Below are 21,388 nucleotides of genomic sequence, written 5' to 3'. Positions count from 1 at the left end.
AAAATATGATTTTACTGGGTACAATGGTTAGGTAATTGCTTAATAAGTTCTTGTACCGCTAGCTTGCTTCTCCACTTTTGATGAGCCGCCACGTTGCTCAGCGTCAAAATCTGTGAATAAAAGAGATGCATTGCAAAATAGCGGCAAAAGCGAATGCTGAAAGCAATCAGCATATTTACATGCAAACGGTTCTGTTACCTTTCATCGGTGGAGTCGACTCCTTGTCGTAACCTGGGTAATCTGCTTCGTCACCTTTGTCGGCTCCTAAATGATACGTTAACACCGTGATAGTCAAATGTGATTATTTTGGCCTCTAACAGGTAACTTACGCATAATCTTTTGAGGAAACAATTCTCGGGCCGCTATTGCCGGCAGTTTTGGCTTGCCCGTAGGTGGAGACAGCCTGTACCATGTATAGTTGTCATCATCACTTCCTGCCAAGAATGTACAGTACATGTTAATAACTCGCAGATGTATTGCTGACTTGTGGCAGTATTCAAGCGTTCTTACGCCATCTTGAGCTCACCATGGAAAAGGTCGACCTGCTGTACCACGAAACAATCGGAACCACTTACCATTAGATTCCTCAGATTCCTGTCGTTTCCGCTTATGTGCCGGCAGCTCTAAATTGACTAATATTTTTAAAATAATAAAACAAACAGAAACAGCAACCGAGCTTCTCTGTACCTGATTGCTTTCCTTTCATGCTTCCGCTACCGGTTGCGACGGGACTACATTGTCCAACGGGCTTTCCGGTATAGGGATCAAATTTCCAGTTGCAGTTGAGATCCCGGGTGTTGCTAGCATCCGTTTTGGATTCAGGCTCTGAACTGAGTTCGTTAAGCAGGTCTTCTTGACTTTTCTTTTTAGATGGAGTCGACTCCAGCGTCCGCGCGCCCTTTCCTTTCTGCAAAATATTGCTTTGCTGACAAACTGCACGACGACTCTAATAGTGACGAAATACGATAATAAAAAACAAAATTGGCATTAATGCACGTTTTGCAACACTATCTTACCTTTCGCGAATCCAAATTCTTTGCAACGGAAACAGCATCTTTTTCGCTTGAAGAAATTTTAACAACCCGAGCCGAGAAGAAGCGTTGCAGGGCGTCTTGGTTCCTTGGCGCCTTCACGCTAATAATATCTCCCTCTTTCAGCAGTGGTTCATAAGTGGACATTTCTTCCAAACGCCATGCCGCGCTGCTGGACGGCCGCTCCATAGAAATAATGTGAACAAGTCCGTCGTCAACAAATTGAACAACACAAAAATCTGAAAAATTTTCTTTTATTTAGCAGTTGTTGAAAACGTTCTAATCTCTAAGCCCTTGCGTTTATCTTCATCTAATTAAACAACCGGTAAAATATTAACAAAACGGGCCGGAGTCGACTCCATTCAGCCACATTTAGAAAGCCCAAAATTAAAATTTTGGCAGTGTCAAATCGATGACAAATAATACGGCTGTCACTGTCAACAGTAAGCTCTTCACATACAAAACGATAAAATTAGGTTGGAAATTCAAAACATTTTGATTTGGTGATTGGCGCCATTTTTACCTGCATATATGCAGAATCAACTACTGAACGTTGGAAAAATTGCAAAACTGATTAGGAGTCGACTCCCCGAAATCTTTTCAACTTTAGTTGGTTACTACCTTTTCGAGCGGCATGCCGGACATGAATTTCTTTCTGCTGGCGTTGTTGATCATCCATTTCTGTGTCGTCTTCGTTCAAAGATCCGGAAACCTTCTTGGCACGCTGCGGTCGACCCTTTTGAGCAGGCGGCTTATCTTTTTGAACAGACATCCTGAGGTGATGCTGCAGAGTTCCAAGGAAGTAAAAAATTATTCTAACAAAACGAAGAATTTGAAGAGCACAGATCTGCAACTTCTTCACAGCGCACAAATAAAGGTTACGTGAACGTGTCGCCGAGTGAAAAAGAAAATATGCGGACGGCACGAATCGGGCGTATCGCTATCATCTACGTTTATAGGGGTCGACCCCTTATGCTTTCGGTACATACATGCCGATTTGCTTACCATCGCCGCGCGACGCCCATCTATTACAGCTGTTATCGTGCACAAGCAGGTACAGTTCAGTTCAACCAAAAATTAATAGCGGAAGCTAGGGTTACCGGCTCTTTATGCGCGCGGCTTGATAAAGCGAAACAACAATAGTGACGGCGTCTTTGATTTTCTGCAGCTACATTTACCGTGAACTATTCTAAAGTAATTTTTTCGTTACAACTTTCATTAAAATAATTTCGATAATGGCAGAAAAACAACGCAAGCGCCAAAAACGGTATCGATCGTACTTGTATGAAGACGGACTTTTGCCGAAAACATCTCACTGGAGAAACCGCAGACAACTGGACAACTCTCGAATTGTTGAGTCAAGTGACAGTGAATCGCAGACAGACGGAGTCGACTCCCTGGTATTTCATTTATTAATTTCATGAAATTAATTTGCTACGAGTGTTACAGTTTTAAACACTCAGATCTTATCAGTGATATAAGTTGTTCTAGTTTTAAAATGTTAAATGGAAAGTCAAATGTTTTGTTCATATAATCCGCAATTATTATTAACTAAAGTTATTAATTTTGTTAAATGTTTATTTCAAGCGCATGCCTCCCGACGGCACCCGGGATGACAAAGCGACTGCTTCGGACGTGGTTTATACAACTAACGGAGATGTCAGCTCGGATTCAGATACGCATGAAGAAGCTGGAGGTGATCCCGGTGTCGACACCCTAGGGAATGTCATGCAGTTCGTGCGGATCTGCAGGAAGCACAAAATGTCACGCGTTCAACAGGGGGCAATGTTGCACTTTTTCCAGAAACTACCCAAGGACACTTCAGAGTTCCCTGGAAATCTGTATTATCTTGATTCGTTTCTAACGCCTTATCTACTGAATCCGAATATCCATCATTTTTGCTTTGAGCATCAAAACTACATTGAAGAAGAAAGCAATCTTCGGGATCCAATAAGCTGTTCCAGTGCAGAATGCGGGTCGACCCATAAAACCATTAAAGACAGCCGAACGCGAGGGAGCATTTTTCACACGTTTCCGATTAGGTGCACTGTCGAACGATATATAAACTCGGACAAAAGAGGCGATGTATTTACATTCAGGAACAGCGTTACAGATCTGGACATTTTTTATGGGAAGGAATATCAAAGGCTGAATATAGGCGGAAGAGATATATCGCTGACATTTCATGTGGACGACGGACAAACATTTGGGTTCAATGGAAGTTTGAACGGATCGATTACAGTTGTTAGCTACATAATCAACGAACTTCCTACGCGTAAGCGATACCGGAACCGGTTTCTGTTTGCCCTTGCGGTGGGAAAGGTGAAACCGAACATGGATATTATCTTACAACTCCTTGCAGCGGAACTTTTAGATACTGCAAATGGGTCGACCCAAGCGGACGGAATCAGTGCAATAAAGCCGGCATTATGGGTGGCTGATACCATTGCAAGAAATGACATCTTGTGTCACGGATCTTTTGCCGGAGAATATGGATGCACTGCGTGCCTGCACACCGGAAAAGTAGTTGATGGCGTTCGCGTGTACCCCTTCGATTGTGTTTCGGCAAAAAAAGATCGTCAGGAGTATATCCGCAGTGCACGGATTGCTTTGCAGCACAATAAACAATTCCATGGAATTATCCGTGCAAGCAGATTGTTTCGAATTCCCTCTTTCAGTCCCGATGTGCATTGTCCTCCTGATATTCTCCACGCTGTTGGTTTAGGAGTAACCAAAAAGCTATGCAAATACTGGATGCAGGATCCCATGTGCTGTCTTCCTATTTACACCAATATTAATAACAAAAGGAGGAAAATTCTACCCGCTAATCTTCAGAACGAGGTCGACCTAAGAATTTCTCGGATCATCTTTCCATCACAATTTAGCCGCACAATTCCACCCATATCGGAATGTTCGTCGTATCACGCCTCTGAATATCTTAATTTTCTCATGTATGGAGCGTTTTATGTTTTGGATGGACAGTTGCCTCACGTACTTTACGAAAATCTGCTAGATTTAGTGATGGCTATGCATTATCTCATGTTGGATTATGGAGGGTCACTAAGTGACCACGCTGCTACCGCTCATGGCCTAATTTCTCGTTATTGCCAGCAATTCCAACAATTGTACGGAGAGCGGCGGATGTTGTTTAACGTTCACCAACTTATTCATCTTTCTACAGCCCTTGAAAACTGGGGGCCTGCATATCAATGGTCGACCTTTTACTTTGAAGACTTTTTGGGTGGATTAATGAAATCGGTTCATGGCAGTACGGACGTGGCGTCACAAATTGTACGGAATTATCAGCATTTAGAGGCTTCGCGCTGTCACCAGTCAGTGGCTGGCGCTAGTGATGACATAAAGACTCCCTATTTTTCGTATAAGTTAACGGGTCGACCCATTTACGATGCGGATTTGGAATTGCAAATTTTGGAAAAGATAGGCCTTTTGCAAGAAGCGCTAGAAGGTTGTCCACATAGCTTCCGGAACCGAGTAATCCGGAGCGATGGCGTTGAACTGGAGTGTTACGGTACTAGCAGAAAAGAGGTGCGGTGCAACTACTGGTTCCAAACGGAGGATGGCAGAATACTGAAGCTGTTAAAATTCGTAATTTTTGAATCAGCTGTACGAACTATTTATGCTGCTGTTGAGCACATAAAAACTGAGCCGTTTAGTGCCATTAAACTGCCAGATGGTACAAATCCGTCTTTTATAAGAAAATGCTTGCGATTTGATTGTCAGAAGTGCGATGTAGTGGCTATCGATAGCCTGTTTAGACCTGTTGTGTGTATATATGGAAAGCATAATAATAATTATCCTGAATTCTTTGTCTGTATACCGAATGAGCGATTTATCATGTAAATAAATTCAGATCTTTACGAATAAATAAAACGGGTCGACCCAAGCAGCGTTTTCAACACGATGGAATTAAAAAGTAATTATGATCATTACTTTTGTTTTTTTCTTTTCGGTAGCACAATTTCGTCTTCAAAAGCTAAACTTTCATAGTCAAAATCATCGAATTCTTCATTGCTCTTTTTCGGTCCGGTCGGCTCTTGAAAGATAGGAGCATCACGTTTTTGTACCTGAAATTTACTTAACTGCATTAAACCATAAAATAAGTTAAAATTAGTTTCTTATGTATGGGCAACTTTATGCGAACATAGAACTTGTTCATATGAGCAGAACACGTATATCGCCACGGCATCTTACGGGAATGTACTTACTCGAATAGGGAACGATTCCCAGGTATCTTCTGGTGTATCACTTGTTGCGGGAGCTCGCGGCTCTTCTTCAGACGGTAGGTCGACCTTTTTCATCTCTTTATTTGGTTTTTTCACAACCCTTGTGGTAGCTGTTTTCAGGGCTTGGAGGACTGCTTCTCGAGACTTGCACGGTCGGGGATCAATGATAAAGCATCCTTCGAATAACGACTCGTCATCGCTGGACATGCTAAAAACAAACACTCTTTACTTTGTAACAAAAATCCTTGATTTTTGGCAACAGCATACAAAACATAACGCAGGCGTTTCTCACTTGACACGGGTCGACCCAACAATAACAGCACCAGGATAAATTAATAAAATCAAAAAATGTTAAGGGACAAACTTGCAAACACTGCAGATATGCTTAACATTGTTGCAGACAAGACAAAGACCGGCAAATTTTAGGCAGCAAAAGGCTTTTCAAACTAACGCTTAGTGTTGGGCGTGGCCTCGCTATACTAACCCGTACTAGGCGATTGCCGACATATGGTTTTAAAGATTGTGATTTAAAAAATTTGTATGTTATCCTTGGATTTCTTGATTTATTAAATTAATAGATTCTCAATTACTCAAATCAGTTATATTACTTAGATATTTTAAATTAAGAAGTACATGAATTTAAAATTACTTACGTATTTTAAATTACTAAGAGTACTTGGTCTCTTAGTTTTCGTAGACTATTTAGGTTCTTTAAATCTCTAAATTTCTTGGATTTCTTGGATACCGCTGATTCTGAATGCTGTCAGGCAAATTGTGCTTGTTATATGACGGAAAAATTTTGATAGAATATGTAAAAATTTGTTTTCAACAACAAAAAATTTTTTTTCCTAGGCTTAAACTGTTTTTTTGACAGCATATTCAGAATCAGCGATATCGGTTTACCTAGAAAAAGTAGATAAAACGCATAAATAAAAGATTCCGTTCGTGGCGTCATCGGAACCGCCCAAGGTTATCGAGGTGCGTAATGGGACCCGGCAGTAAGAAATTTTTTTTTTCTAAAAAAATATTGAGAAATGGTTTCTATATTAGAAAGATGCGCTGAAAATTATCCCGATGTCAGAAATGCTCTAAAAGATGTCCATAGGTTGACGTGGGTCTCATGTAGTCACTGTCAATTTTTATTGAAAATGTGATGGAAGAGCATAAGTTAACAAAAATATAAAAGTAGAGAACGATGTTAAGAAAGGAGAAATTAAACATATAAACGAAACAAGTTTAACAACTAAACGCAACTAAACTAAACTAAGTAATTCACTAAGAACATAGTAAGTAATGTCCGAGTAAGATGTTCCAATTATAAGTACTTCTGCGTTACTGAGTAGTGTTGCAAGTCAAGAAGAGGTAGGTGGCGCGTCAGACGCTTTCGGTATGTCAAAGAATCGCGCCGCATGCACACACGCTGGGTTCCGACAACAGGTTTTTCCAGTGAACTGTGAGAACGTGGTAATTAGAGAATTAGAAGAACCAGTAGTTGCGCAAAATATCAGTGTTTATAGTTTTACCTTTCGACAAGTAAATGCCACTCATAACTTTTAATTTAGCATCCCGAACAACGGTTCAAAAGTTTCTTCGATTATGATTATGTGATGTGAAGCGTTGACTGATCTAAAGAATTACTATTGTTGATCATTCCTCTTGTAACGAATATTCCCATTTTTCTGGATTAGCAACTGCGGTATCCTCTTGTTCATGTTCTCCTTGTTCTGTTGAGTGCGGCGGTGTGGTGGATTGCGGTGAAGAGTCGGATGATCTGAATGCAGAATGGCGCTTGCCTTCGCGATTGGGTTTCTACAGCCGAAACAAGACGGATCATAGCGCCCAACGACCCACGTGGACAACGCAAGTGGACGATCCAAGTGTTTCTTGGTTGCGCGACGCGTCACTGATTGCCTACCGTAGTGTAAGTGCTTTGCCTGCTGGGGTTAAATTTAATAAATAGTTGTTACGTGCGTCTTTATCGGTAGAATGTAAAATTGAAAAACCATTCAGTTTTGCAATAGGCTAGGATTTTAAGTGCTACTCCAAGTTTGGAGGGCCACAGACAGAAAAGGGGCTGCGAGATATCGTAAACTTGCAAGTAACCGTTAAGCTACAGTGGCGGTGTGTAGCCACTGTAGTCGAAATAGATCGCCGGCTGCGCCAGATAGAGAATTTCTGTAGAGTAGCATCTTTATGATCTCAAGAATCAGGGTTCCTATGTGTCTGTACGCCTGGTTTCAGTACTGAAAATTCCGTACTGAAAAAAGAAAATTCAGTACCGAAAATAGCATTTGTAGGCGTGCGATTCGAGATTATTTAGCTTGAGCTTTATGTGAAATGTAACATGATCGGAAGCATTCAGGAATTCTGAAACGTTGTTGCAGTTTGTTTCCTGATTGCAGATTCTTTGGATATTGTTGCGCCCCGATCAGCTGTCCGTGCCTGCACAAGCCGCAGCTGCCACAGGACGGTAATACAACCGGGCCGGGATCGAAGCCGGGAGATCTCTCTCATCATATGAATGTATCACAGTAGGTCGTTGTTTGATGCGGTGGCTTGATACTTTCCGTAATCATAACTGTGTTCTGGACTGGCGTTTGGCACATTTTCTTGATCGGCATTATCTATGGGTAAGTACTGTACAGGGTTGGCAGCAGACTCGCATGGCGCACTTCATTGTGGCCTAAGGGATTACACTGCGAAAAGGTTATAGATTATTTTTCCTTGACGGCTTCGGTACTCGTATCGATTTTTGTAGTAACGGCTTCTCCTTAAGCAAGCTGTAGCCGCGACTATTCTGGATTATTACTACGGTACTATATTTACCGAAAATCGGATTTCTCGCTACAGGATACCGCTGCTAGTGGAGTCGACTCCTAAAATGGAAAATCACCGAAGAAGATTATTAGAGGCAGTATACGTAAGTTCAGCCATCTTTAAATAGCGGATTAAATGCAAAATTTAGGTCTTAAGATTTTTCAAAATTAATTCTCAACTTATCCCATGGACATTTACAAGTTGTTTTTATGATTTTCTGTTTTGTTTGCAGGATGTGAAGAATTCCGTTCAGTGTATGATTGGCGTTGATTGTCCGTTCCATAGCCTTGTGATTTCGCCCTGCTGTAGTGGAATAGTGTGTCATAAATGCGCAGACGAATGGATTGCAAAACAGCCGGGTGCAAATGCTGACGAGAATCACGACATCGTCTGTCGTTGTCCGAATTGCAACGTGTAATACATACTTGTGTATTTTAGCAGTCTATGCTGGGTCGACCCATTTTCTAATTGTATTTTTTTCTTGTTTGCAGCGAAGGGTGGAGGCTTTCTGCAGCTCTGAGATTCACTGCGATGTCGGATCTGGTGCAGAATTTAGACACCGTCGTATCGTTGGTGACCATAGCACCGGAGATTCCTCTTCCGGGAATGAGTTCGATTGTACTCCCGCTGAATACTTTCCGCTGCGCTTTTCCAGAAAGTTTTGACGGATATGAAAACAAGGGGAAGTTTTATCTGAGCGGTAATGACCTCACGCGGCTCAATATATTCGCCAGGATCACGCAGAACGTTCCAATTTTCGGGTACTGCAGAATTCCCCAGAGCATAAATATTTTCAGTATTTGTATCTAACATAAAGATCTTAATATTTATTCAATTTTTCGCTAAATCAATAATCAAGCATCTGCCGGTTTTACAGAAACTCCGACGTTGACTGTGAGCTGATGGGCAATGAGCTCCATAAATACATTCGCTTCTCAATGGATATGGAAAAGGCGGTCCGGGAGTGGGCGGAGTTCTTGGCAAAACACAAAGGTCGACCTAGACTTGCCTCTTCTGCCTTCCTACCCCGCAGTCTTCAGAAGCCTCCATCTGTTAAAGACCAGGCGTCGGTGTCGTGCTATGTCTACGACTGGATTAAACCGTTTCTTTCAAACTCGCCGGAGGTACAGGAATTGTTCGGTTAAGTCTTAATTTGTACGACTGTCAGTCATTTTATTTACGCATTTAACAGACGGCGAAAAGTATGCTGGACTCTGTGGGACTTTGCCGCCTCGCCACCCGTCGGCTTGATCTGTCCTTGCCGCACAAGCATTGGACAGAAACTGCAACCTGCCATTGCGTGATGTGTCTGATTAGATCGGAAGTCCGTTCTTATTTAAACCACGCTCATAAATGGTAGTTATTATTGTTCACATTTTTTTCAATGGGTATACAGTTTGTAATGAATGCTTTAATGCAGGTCAAAGGGGGAGTTCTATTACGTCTTGTGTACCCTCTGCGGTGAGAAAATCAACTGGCTGCATATTAGCACGCATATGAGGAAGATTCATGCGGTAAGAATTAAGGAGTCGACTCCAGTTATTCTGGATAATAAATCTGTTGCTGATGACAGTATTTGTTCTGCAGAAACAGTTTTATCTGAAATGCCGAGGCTGCTTCGCTCCTTTGTCTGGACCTTTTTATAAAGGTGACGTTGCACGTGCAATTGAATGCAACGCTCGGGAATGTCCTCTGGCTTCCGGACCGCTGGCCACGAGGGAGCGAGTGATTCCACCGCATACAGTTTTCGACATCCCGCCACTGAACATCCCTTTGACGGACGACCTGATCGAGCTGGTGACATACGAGACTGTGAAGGATGGAAGTACTCAGCTCGTCATTTTGTGCAACACGTAGAAAAGTAAGCAAAATCATCTATTTTTCTTGTCCAACTTCACTTGATAATTTTAATTCGGTTGAGAATATTACGTTCTTTGTTTCCAGATGTATGCTCCTTTGGCTTAGACACGCATCCTGTCGGTCTTGACCGCTGCGACTGTGGTGTTTCTGGTTCGAATTAGCCGAGCGCCCTTCCTTTGCCTGGATTAGTTCTCACCCTCTTCGACGATTCTCATTTCCTACAGTCATCATCTTGACCCTATGATTTTTTGTTTCGCATCAATAACTTCGCTGTTTTTCTCCTGGCTTACTTAAATAAGTCAGGATTTACGACAGACTTTAGCAAATAATTGCGACGTTCTGATTGTTTTTTTTATTTTTTTACGAATAGTATTTTGCCGTGTCTGTTCTCGATTTGTGATAATGAAAATGTTGAACTGTCGTGGAAGTTTTGTGTAGCATTAAGTGTAACTGTGTAAGTAAACAAAGATGAGAAGTTACATAAAACTTCGACATAGAATCGGCTGCTCACAAAATATTTTACAACGTTTAGTAGTATAATCTATAGTACACGAATTCTTAACTAGATCTTTTTTGTAACTTTAATTTTCACGAGGGTATGATGCGGTGAGCAGTCAATTCATATCTTCGATTCAGTTAAAGCTTCGTATTCTCAATTTGGGTGGATTTGTTAAGAGACAGTGATCGACAAAAGTAGTGCCGTTAATTTCCCTTTACTTTTTTCCGGTCAGGTAAAAACTGAAATCATTTGAAAGTTTTAGCTGTTTTGCGCAAAGTATTGATAGTAAATACCAATTTCACCAGCTAAATCAGTATTACGGAACGAAAACGTCCGTTGTACATAGCTGTACATAGGTATATTCTAGCTGACTGGTCAGAGCAAATTTCGCGGAATAAATGAGCGATAAATATTTCCTTGCAAAAATGACCGCCATGTGCTCAATTTTCCCGAAAAAGGGCCGGCTTTCATTCACTTCAGCTTCTGCACTAATCCTCCTCACCATTACAGTAAAAAGCCGAATTTTTCACTTAGTTTCAAAACAGAAGCTCCATAACTAATTCAAATACAATTCATGCTATCTTCTCATTTCTACCATCGCGCGCTAAGCCGCGATGTTTCTAATTTCAATGTACCGCTAAGTTGCTAACCTTGAAGTGTAAAGAAAGTTGCCTCGCTTGCTGCTCCGCAAGCTCCGCTCGCGCCGCAGCTCGGCGTCGCCTGCGGCTCCGCCTTCTTTGACAAAGTGAAGAATTTGCTTCAGGTTTCGCAAAAATTTCTGGGTCTCAATAACATTAACGGAGATTCCACCTTGGCTTACTGCAGTTCGCGCCTACCGACCGCTAAGTTATCGTTAAAATAAAAGAAATTAATTTTTAGCTATAGCTCTCGTTGCAGTTAATACACATTAACTGTAGAGTTATCAAACCAAGCTCATGTGGATGTGCGGCTGCTAGCTTGCCGTTATATTTAAACTAAAAATGTGACCTTCTCGCCGTTCGTTTTTTAGTCAGCAAAATATTTTCCGTTATCGCCAAGTTTCCTTAAATGGTTTGGTAAAATCGCGAAGTTTCGTTATTATTTTTCGAAATTTACAAACAGTTAAGTTTCGTCAAGTTTTCCAAAAAGGCTAAAAATTTCCGTTTCGCTGCTGAAATCTTGACGATTTGCGAACTCTACTTCTCGGACATTATTTTCCACTGAAAACCAATTAAAGGTACTCATTAGTTGTGGTGAGTAAATTTTTGCTTTCAAAGGCAATTCCTGAAATCAGTAACAATGGCAGCCGCCCGGGGAAATTTGCAACTTCAATTTGGTCAAACCACTGCAAACAGCAGCTACTTGAGAAGCAAATTCCATACTCGAAGACTTTGTTAGGTCTTCCTTCTCAAATCTTTTTTTTGGAGGCAAGTCAGGCAACTATTGATGAAATATTTATTAATTCGTTCAAGATTACGGAATACCACGTGATCATGATTCAAGAATCAAGAACATCAAAGTTGCCCCCAATCCCCGCAAAGAACGCGTTTTGGCTGTCGAGACAGTGGTGGAATGGTCGGTTTTGCAATGGTGGATCCTTGACTTTTCCTGTAGTGTATGTGAGTACTCGTACAAAGGTTGTACGAGTATCTCGTGAAATGGATAATAGCCTATGGCTAATGTGCCGTAGCAACGGTATTGTTGTTGTCCGTTATTGTTGCCATGTCTAGAGTTTAGTTGGTTGTTTGCTGCTGTCCCGAGCGGACATAATAAAAGATTATGCCGTTCGTACAATACATGACATTTCCTATAGGCTTTATATATTAAAGTTTTTCAAAGTTTTCTTTCAAACGTTTTTTTTTCTCTAAAAACTGACTTGCGATGGCAAATCTACACACTAAAGGCTATCGAATGACATGTAGACAGGGGATTTTGGTTCAGTGAATCGGGCTGGCGAACTCGACAGAGTTTGAATTTCGTAAAGGCTTACGCGATTATTATATAGTGATTATCCGCTTCCAACCGGATGTTACTGTCACAGTACTTTTTTTATAGCAACCTCCATACTCTAAGGCCGAGAGAGGCACCACTAGGCTATCGGCAAAGCATACAAATCTATCGAAATATTCTATCGAACGATCCTATAGAGAGCGGATGCCGCTCTGACACCCCCTCCGCTACGAAGCGAGGTCCCTCGAGCTGATACAGCCCAAATCCCGTACTGATAGAGTCGGCTCATACTCATATCGAGTCGGCTGTACGTACAACGGTTAAGTCATACGTTCGGCAAATCGGCTTAATAATAGTAGTTTATAATCGCTTAATTAATCGAATAATTTAATAGAATTAATAGGAGGATCCGTAGATCGAACGGCTCTGCTACCATGAAAGGGCTGGGCTAGGCTCGCACAGAAACTCGCAAAAAATCTGCCGATTGAGGGAATCGAACCCACAACCTCCATACTCTAAGGCCGAGAGAGGCACCACTAGGCTATCGGCAAAGCATACAAATCTATCGAAATATTCTATCGAACGATCCTATAGAGAGCGGATGCCGCTCTGACAGCTGGTAGCTCGAATGGTTTGACGCAGCACACACGTATAGTGCTGATGTTGGTACCGTTTTTCTTTTCTGCGCTTTATTCATCGTTCATGTATTTTCTTTATTGTAGTGATCGCAATAAGCGAGTGTATTTTCCTACTTGTACTATGGTCGCTCGGCTCGGTATGCATGATAGCGATTCGAGCTTTTTTTAAAAATTTTAAGTACTACTGTACTCTGTAAAGTTGCGTTTTACTTAATCAGGCGAAGAAGAAAACCGGAAGGAAATCGGTTTGTGGGAAATATACTTCACGGGTGCCAAACCGAACGACAGTCGTTCATTTACTTACTATGGATTAACGCCCAACGTCGTTCGTGTGTGTTTCGTTTTCGAATACGAGCTTTCAAAAATGTTACTGATAAACCGCAGTAATAGTTCCGTAATGCCAGAAGTAAATTAGCGCACACTGAAACGGGAATATCAAAATTCTCATGTGGCCTTGCAAAAGTCCGGAACAATCTAGAAAATGTTCCATGTGATTGTTAGACGATACAATCATACAGGACATTTGGCAATCTTAAATCACGCGCCTGCCACTCATTATTCAAGTTATGGTAGTGGCGTTTCATTAGTACTTTTAGCAGGAAAGTGAGGAAGACAATTAACAGTTATAAAAGCACGTAAAGGAAACGGGAACTGCAGGAGGCAGCTTTATCAGGATAACAATTATTTGTAGACCACCGTCTCGAAATATCGCGGTCCACCGGCCACTGTGGCTTTCATGTCCGAATAGGCCAAAATTGTATCGATCAAATACAGCAGCATGTTTATGAAAGCGAAAACCTACAAAAATTGCAAAATTCATTGTTTCCATATGCATACTTCGGTTTTACTCGCGTTCCGACCGCTTACAGAATACACCTTCACGTTCCGTCCACCGGTCTGCATTAGTAAACCCCCCTGCGCGCGATTACATTTTTCTACGTAGCGCTGAGCGCAGCTTTCGCTTACTGTTAAATCTGCATCATTCGCTCACTTCAAACGCTCATTCCCCATGCATTACGGAATAATATCACTCAATCAATGGACTAAAAGATGGAGAAAAAATTTAAAATATTTTTGATTCCAAATAAGTGGAAATTTATGGCGATTAAGAAAAGTTATAGTCATTTTCCTTTCTCGTAGACAGACCATAGGATCTCTGCGTAGCTCTTCGCCGTTGATTGTATGCTTAAGCGCACGAAAGATCGCCGATGTCTATAACTTGTTTTGATTTCTATGAATTGTCACTTACCTAGGCTTGAAAAATTTATAATTTTTTTCCCGTATCTTAAATTACTGTGGTGCCAAGTGAATTCCGCACTTTTTCGTACAGCATGCTAGACAAGCGCTGTATGGATGGCTTTAGCGTTCACTGGGTTCACTGTCTACAGGCTCGTGAACTGGCTGAACAAGCAGTTTCAAATAATTCATACTCAGTAGTACGTGCGGGTACGACAAAGCTATTCGAGTCAGATAATATTCACACCAGTTCGCATTCGCATATTTTGTAAACATAAATTGTAAAAGCATATTTTGGATTAGATTCAAGTCTATAAATCTCGATAGAGAACCGTTTTGAAGCAGGAACAATTTTTCAAGAGTGAGCAACGCTCGGCCCTTTGCTACTGGCAGTCTGACGCTGTTCAGCGCGTTCAGCGAACGCTGAACCCCACATACAGCTTTAGAGCATCACGCTTTACGAAATGGTGCGGAATTTAATTGGCACTACAGTATTGTTTTAGCGTATTTGCTTCGTAGTTTACGAGGGATGAGCATTAAAAGTGGATTCCAGTATTTTCAATTTTTCATTGGCAAAGCCTGCCGTCGCTACCTTTCAAATGTAACCGCGCGCTGGGGGGGTTTACTAATGCAGACCGGTGGTCGGAACGTGGAAGTGTAATCTGTAAGCGGTCGGAACGCGAGTAAAAGCGAAGTATACCAAAAGAATTAATACATTGCAGAACCATTATTTCCAAATAATTTCTTGTTACATTTATACGATGTTGAACAGTTACGTAATACGTACCGTTGCCGCAATGCATCCCGGATAAATGTCGAATTCGTGATTGGTGGTCTCGTAGTGCAGTCGGGCCCGTACGTGTACAAAGTAGACCATGGTGCAGGCCGCCGCTAAGTATAGCGCGCACATTACGCAACAGAACATCACTTCCTATACCAAGACAAACACGCAAGGTAGGGAATCCCGCTAAGGCATGTTGATCGCTAGTGCATAATAATTACTCTGCCAGAAAATAAGTACTTACAAAAAGACTTTTGCGCACTGCATAGCGTGTATCATCGTCGTAGAAGAAAGTGACCAGTTCGATAAAGGAGACAATCAAACCACCGGCGGCCACGCCCAACAGGAAGGAACTGGCGGGGATCATGTCGGGATAGTGGAAGACGTGGATGCCATACTGCGAGACGATGGCGATAACCACGATCCCGATAATCTGCAGCACAATACAACTGCATTCGATATTAATTTCTTGATTTACTATTACGCTAATGTTATGTTTTGGAGGAGCCAAAATAAATTTCTACACATGCATGAGAGATTTTGTGTACACGTAAATGCACAAACTCGTGAATGCACAAAATTCCCACTGTGCAAAGCATGCTTGGGAAAATTTTGCCGAAATACATAAACCGGAAGTGGTATTACCAGCTGCCAAAATTAAAGCGTTAAAAAAATAAGAAAACGATTAGAAACAGATTAAAAAGAATTAAGTCGCGAATAAGAATATTATTTAAAAAAGTTCAAAAAATAAACTGCAGAACGTTGTATTAAAACAAACCTCTCTAGTTTACGATTAAGAAAAAAGTCAAGCAAGTAAAAATAACAGAAAACAAATTTGGACGTTATACTGAGCATATTAAAAGCATCCAAACGCGCTGATATTTTAATAAAAATAATCAGCTTTTGGGAATTATTTAGAAAAATTTTGCTGGTGTCGATATACATTATTGTTAATCAAATGGTCACTTGCGCATTTTTCGCAATGTAAAATTTGGATAAATTCCCACAAACTGCCACAAAGTACGTATTACTAGAAATTTGTAAAACTAGATTATCTTATAATTTTCAAACAAATCCCTCAAATAATTACCGTCTCCAGTAACTTGAGAATTCCCGTGCGGGACATCAAAAAGCTGAGATAGGCCATTGGTCCGTTATTTCTGGTCGAGCAGTTTCCTTAAAAAAGCCGGCAGTCCACCGCGGCGGCTGCTGCTGATTGAAGGGTGCAAAACGATGCTGTTAATGGCGGATGGAAATGTGGGAAAACCAGTTTGCCGGCTGGTAAATCAAAATCAGACTTTCTCCTCCAAAATGCTTCACTTCCGATCAGTTGCTGACGATGAAGATGGTCACTCAGTGTGTGTGTCAGCTGCAAAATGTACAAACCTTGATGAGACAAATTAAAGAGTCATGCGCTGATGCGCTAAATGACAGATTTAAAGCCAAACGCAGCCGGTCGGCGCTTTTAACGCTGCCGACTCATGGATTTCTTGCTTTTGCCGGTGTAATGGCAGAAATAATTCATCGCAGCGCTCGCTGACTGCTGCCCAGTGTGAATAACCGCTATTTTAGTCAAAAGTGCTTTTCAGCACTTTTTTTAAACGGTCAAAAACGTTTCCGCCCTTTTCTGTCGGATGAATTCAATGTTGTCGTTTATATGCCAATTACGGTTATAAATTTTCGAGAAAATGCTGGGAAGAAAGAAAAATTTTACAATTATTATTTCCCTTGTAATATAATTGGATTTTTACTAGATCGGATTAATAAACAGTCTGATTTAATTACAGTTTACCTACTGATTATTGATTGTCTTTCAACAACTATATTATATTGATCGTACAAAAGGTAACATGCAGTATGATTCCGGAATTTCGATTAATAAACATACTGCAACTGATTAATTTTGCCATCGTTCGTTTGTGCTTGTTCACTGCATAAATTTCCAAAAATTCTCTTTAAAATTGCAAATAAATCGGTGTTTACAAGACAATAATACGGACGGTTTTCCAGTATGAATACATTGACAAACAGAAAATATAATCAGCAAAAACTATTCGATGGTAGCATCTGGCTGAATTTGAAACAATCTTTATTATAATTAATGTAATGATTGTTTTAATTATTGGGAAAGTGCCGATTAAAGAATGAGGCAGCTAATAAATTAGAGACGGGAATTTACTTTATACTCGAAAATATTTGCACAATAAATCACCTTAACGTTTACTGTAATAAATGCCATGTAAATTATTTCAGCTAAGAGAAGAAGTTCATAGAATTATTAAACACGAATCAAATAGTAGTTTTTACAAGGAAAAATGTTTGCAAAGAAATGCTTCCAAATTATTGCATGTTTTTAATGAAAATCCTTTACAATAACAAACGCCATTCATGCCGCATCAACGGCGACTCACCGTACCGGCTGTTTATACAGTGAATTAGGCGGCGGAGATTGACCAGAATGGCGATAAAGTAATGGGATTTGATGGTCAGTGTAATCCGTCAGTAATCCTCCGTTGGTCGGCGATCAAAAAATTTCCCCTCGTCGTCGTCTGAACAAAAACCGACATAAACCAACTAACTGGATATCTGCGCTGCCGTGATGTTTGCTGAGACGAGGGAGACTGGTGAGAAAACATGACGCTGCTGCGCGGCGTACACCGCCAGTCGGATACAGATGCAGTACTGCATTTTTAATGGCTAAAACCGGTTGTAAACGCCGGTCGTACAAATACTACAGATACGTACCTGCAGAATGTTGTACAACGACAGCAGCTGTGCGATGCTGAAAATGGAATGAAAATAAACATCGTATCTGCACCAGCTGCGCAGTGTGTTGGTTTTTATGGTTTATGTTTTATTGGGGTCGGTTCGGGTGTTTTGCATGATTTTACATCGATTTCCGATCAACAACAAATCGATTCACCCAGACAAGCTATGCGCTCAATATTTTCCTAATCCGGGTTTCTCCAAGCAATTTTGCAAGCTTAAACGCAAGATTTCCGGAGGAATATACAACTCACATTTTGTAAAAAAAATCCTGCAAAACAGAACCGGAAGATCAAGGGAAATTATTTTCAAATTCAAATTACGTTTAATTTCAGCAACGCAGATGGTATATAATTCTTGCGTAGAAAGGTCAACATTTTATAACAACTTTTGCTAAATATTGTTGTTGTATAATTCTGGTGTAAATTTTTAAATAAAAATTTTTAGAAACATTTTTTTGTAGAAAACTTTTTTTTTAAAGTAAAAAATTGTCATTTTTAAAATATGTAAATTTTTCTGCTAACGCAGTTTTTTAGGTTTTTTATCCGGTGCTTAACGAAAGAAAAAATTGGTCTTGTTGACGCGTAATTGGATCACTTTCTCCCACAATACCGCCGTGTGCGAATCGCCGTGACTATTCACTGGTCGTTTGTCGGAACAGACGCGCTTGACTGACGCTGGTTACGTAACTGGCGAGTGGCAATAAATTGTTGCTGTGTTCTTTCACTGTCTGCCGCAATGTACACCGCGCGTTTACGTCCATGCGAATATGTGAGTGTGTGAGAAACGCAAGTCGCTCACACACGCTGCATAAAAATGCCACCCAACCACTTTTTATCGATCCACGCGCGTTATGCAGCTAGCGCGCGCGGAGAAGCGGAAACTCCAAAAAAGGAAACTCCCACGTACGTACGCGCGGTGTCGGTGTATAGCCCAGTATTTGCGACTCTGCGCATATGGCGCGATTATCGCTACCGCTCATGTGAATCAGACCGGTCGCGCACTACACGCACCGGCCAACGAAAAAATTCGCATTGTAAGCAAAATGCGATGTTTGTTGCAATTTTAAAATATGTACTTCTACGAAATACGTTAAATTGTCAAAATTAAGAATAAAACAAATCTGTATATTAGTACTACTGCGAAATTAAAATAATCTCAATGGTAATAATTAATAACACTTATGAGCCTAACAAGAAAAGAAAATTGCGCGCTAGACTTTAAGATTTACAGAAAACAATATATAAATAAATATACGGCGTCGAACAAATAAATAAGCGGGAGCATGGCGCGTCGTACGTACCGTGTACTGACAATGAATACATACGCCGTAACAGCTAACCATAAGTAGGTACTACTGCACATGGGCATCACAAAATTTGCTGTCTATAAGTTATATTCAAAAATTAAACCCGTTACAGCAATAAATTGTGCACAGTTTGTACTTTTTAACTTGTCTGATATTTTTCCCCACCTGTGTAACGTGCAATGCCGGTCGGCACAGAAAAATTTCTTCCATTAGAAGAGCGGGTTGAATAATACTGAAGCAATTTTACGCTGATCGGCGATTCTGTAGAAAAAGTAATAATTATTATCGGGCAAAACAAATTAGTTCGATCAATTAACCGCAGAGCCTCAGAGGTAATAATTTTACTCGGCGTTTGAAAACTTAGACTACTGCCGTTTACTCTACTCGTAGGGTGACAAAGAAGACTTAAATTATTTGCATATAATTATATAAATAAAGTCACATCAGAAAATTTGGAATTTTTCCGCCAGCTCAACAAATCGAAAACGGCAACGCAGCATGCATCCATCCTGAGAAGGGCGCCATGCAATGGGCAAATTCTTGGATGAAATGTATGTTTTTTGAAGATGATTATGCCATTTCTGCCGACGTTTATGACGTTTATAATAAGTTACAGTTTTAAGTTGCGGGAATAAATGTACTTGACCTTTAATAGATAATAAAAAGATGCATCGAATTTTGAAATTAGAAGCTGACAGATGTGGGAACTTGGAAGTAAATGCATAGCATGTACGATAATACGAATATAGACACGCGTTGTATGCATAATATATGATCCAAGAATAAGAATAACCTTTAAATTTATTGTACAAAGTATGACAGTTATATTAACGCAATCACAAGATACGATCGTACGAGTTTATACGAGTATACAACGTAATGACATAATATATAAGCACTAATGTAGTATTCTATAAATGTTAAACAATCTAATATAAAAGATTTATTGTGTACTATTATAGCCGAGAACATTCCAAGGGGGCTGCAAACCTATTGCTAGTACTGAGTAATTATAATAATCTACGGAAAAGGGGAGAGTAAAAAATTCGGGTTTTTTATTAACTGCTCAGTTATATCTGATCCTTGATCTCTTAATGCATACACGGTTGTATATACGGTTGTATACACGTTAAAGTGATGTTTTTTGCAAGAATATAGCACGTGTGCAGAAGCATTCTGCACATTGTACATGTACATAGTCTTCCTAGTTCCTGGCCGCATGTGGCAGTGTCCCAAGCTTTAAAGCTACCGCGTAGCTATCCTACAGTCTTTTGACATAAATTCACCTTCTATAGAAGGACACACAGCTGTAATGTTTTCTTACGATAAGAAAACATTACTGCTGCACTTTTGAGATCTGGTATGTTGCAAGCCACATAACCATTTTACCTGCTTGATTACGGATTTACGTATGGGAAAACAACAACGGGAAATCCTTAGAATATACGTACTGTACAGTGTGCTTATAATATATCTACATCTGTCTTGTTTTGGATTAAAATTAATTTAAATTTAGGCTAGAATGATTCGTTCGTTAATAGCGAATATTGACTAACATTACGTACAATTGTACTTACTAAATTAATAATGCGATGTACATATTATTATAGAAGGAACACAGAATCCAACAAATTGTTGTTGAATCAACCATGCATGCGGCTGAATACGCATATAGGTAATTATTATAAAATGCTAATAAAAAAATAATTATCGATGATATTATGAAGTGTATTTACTGCAGTGTGTAGGTTGCACCACACACTCACACAGCTTGCGGAGTAATAAACATGTTTCGCTAAGCACGGATTTCTGGATTTAGACCGTGTGAAGTAAATATTTGTTCAAGTTCAGTTATCCAGATAAAATGACGTGTTATTGCTTTGATTAACTGGGTTACTTAGTGCCCTACTATATGTTGCGCATTTTGGTATTCTGCCGACACCCGAAACAAAATAATAACAACATTTTATTGTGCGCCTGTAAGATGCCAAAAATAGTCGTTTATTCTTAATTTTCGGTCTTTCACTCTCCCAAAAGCGAAAATCTTCTATCCAAACAAAATGAATTTTTGGTAAACCATACTATAGATCTGTGCAGAGATTATACAAAGACAGATAACGTTCACTTCCGGAAGTATATTCCGTCTATTCCGGAACTTTCTATGGCAAGATTCATGCAGAAAAAATAAACATCATTTCTTACAAAACCACAGAAAAAAAAATCCACAAAAAAAATGTCATACGCCGCGCGTTCATATCACACTCTTTCGTCGTCGATT

At 40.3% G+C, this 21,388-nt stretch overlaps 2 protein-coding genes across 3 annotated transcripts; one reads left to right on the top strand and one right to left on the bottom strand.

The window, feature by feature from the left end:
• Positions 1-6,852: 6,852 nt before the first annotated feature.
• LOC129597498 (uncharacterized) lies at positions 6,853-10,121 on the top strand. Its single transcript, XM_055495071.1, has 10 exons — positions 6,853-7,196; positions 7,678-7,905; positions 8,126-8,195; positions 8,325-8,506; positions 8,584-8,853; positions 8,970-9,216; positions 9,285-9,448; positions 9,513-9,606; positions 9,680-9,953; positions 10,037-10,121. The coding sequence occupies exons 3-9, from the start codon at positions 8,157-8,159 to the stop codon at positions 9,947-9,949; spliced, it is 1,266 nt and encodes a 421-aa protein (XP_055351046.1). The 5' UTR covers positions 6,853-7,196; positions 7,678-7,905; positions 8,126-8,156; the 3' UTR covers positions 9,950-9,953; positions 10,037-10,121.
• A 3,229-nt stretch (positions 10,122-13,350) lies between these two features.
• On the bottom strand, positions 13,351-17,671 carry LOC129597480 (uncharacterized). 2 transcript variants are annotated; one of them, XM_055495049.1, is made up of 5 exons: positions 17,447-17,671; positions 16,126-16,404; positions 15,280-15,468; positions 15,042-15,185; positions 13,351-13,816 (listed from the first exon to the last, which is right to left on the bottom strand). In XM_055495049.1, the coding sequence occupies exons 2-5, from the start codon at positions 16,180-16,182 to the stop codon at positions 13,700-13,702; spliced, it is 507 nt and encodes a 168-aa protein (XP_055351024.1). In that variant the 5' UTR covers positions 16,183-16,404; positions 17,447-17,671; the 3' UTR covers positions 13,351-13,699. The 2 variants fall into 2 exon arrangements, with proteins under 2 accessions (XP_055351024.1, XP_055351022.1); XM_055495047.1 differs by having other exon boundaries at positions 17,452-17,666.
• Positions 17,672-21,388: the final 3,717 nt, after the last annotated feature.

Source organism: Paramacrobiotus metropolitanus, unplaced genomic scaffold, assembly GCF_019649055.1.
Source record: "Paramacrobiotus metropolitanus isolate TYO unplaced genomic scaffold, Prichtersi_v1.0 Parri_scaffold0000105, whole genome shotgun sequence".
Taxonomy (NCBI): domain Eukaryota; kingdom Metazoa; phylum Tardigrada; class Eutardigrada; order Parachela; family Macrobiotidae; genus Paramacrobiotus; species Paramacrobiotus metropolitanus.
Note: the sequence above shows the minus strand (reverse complement) of the source record. Positions and strands in the feature narration are given on the sequence as shown.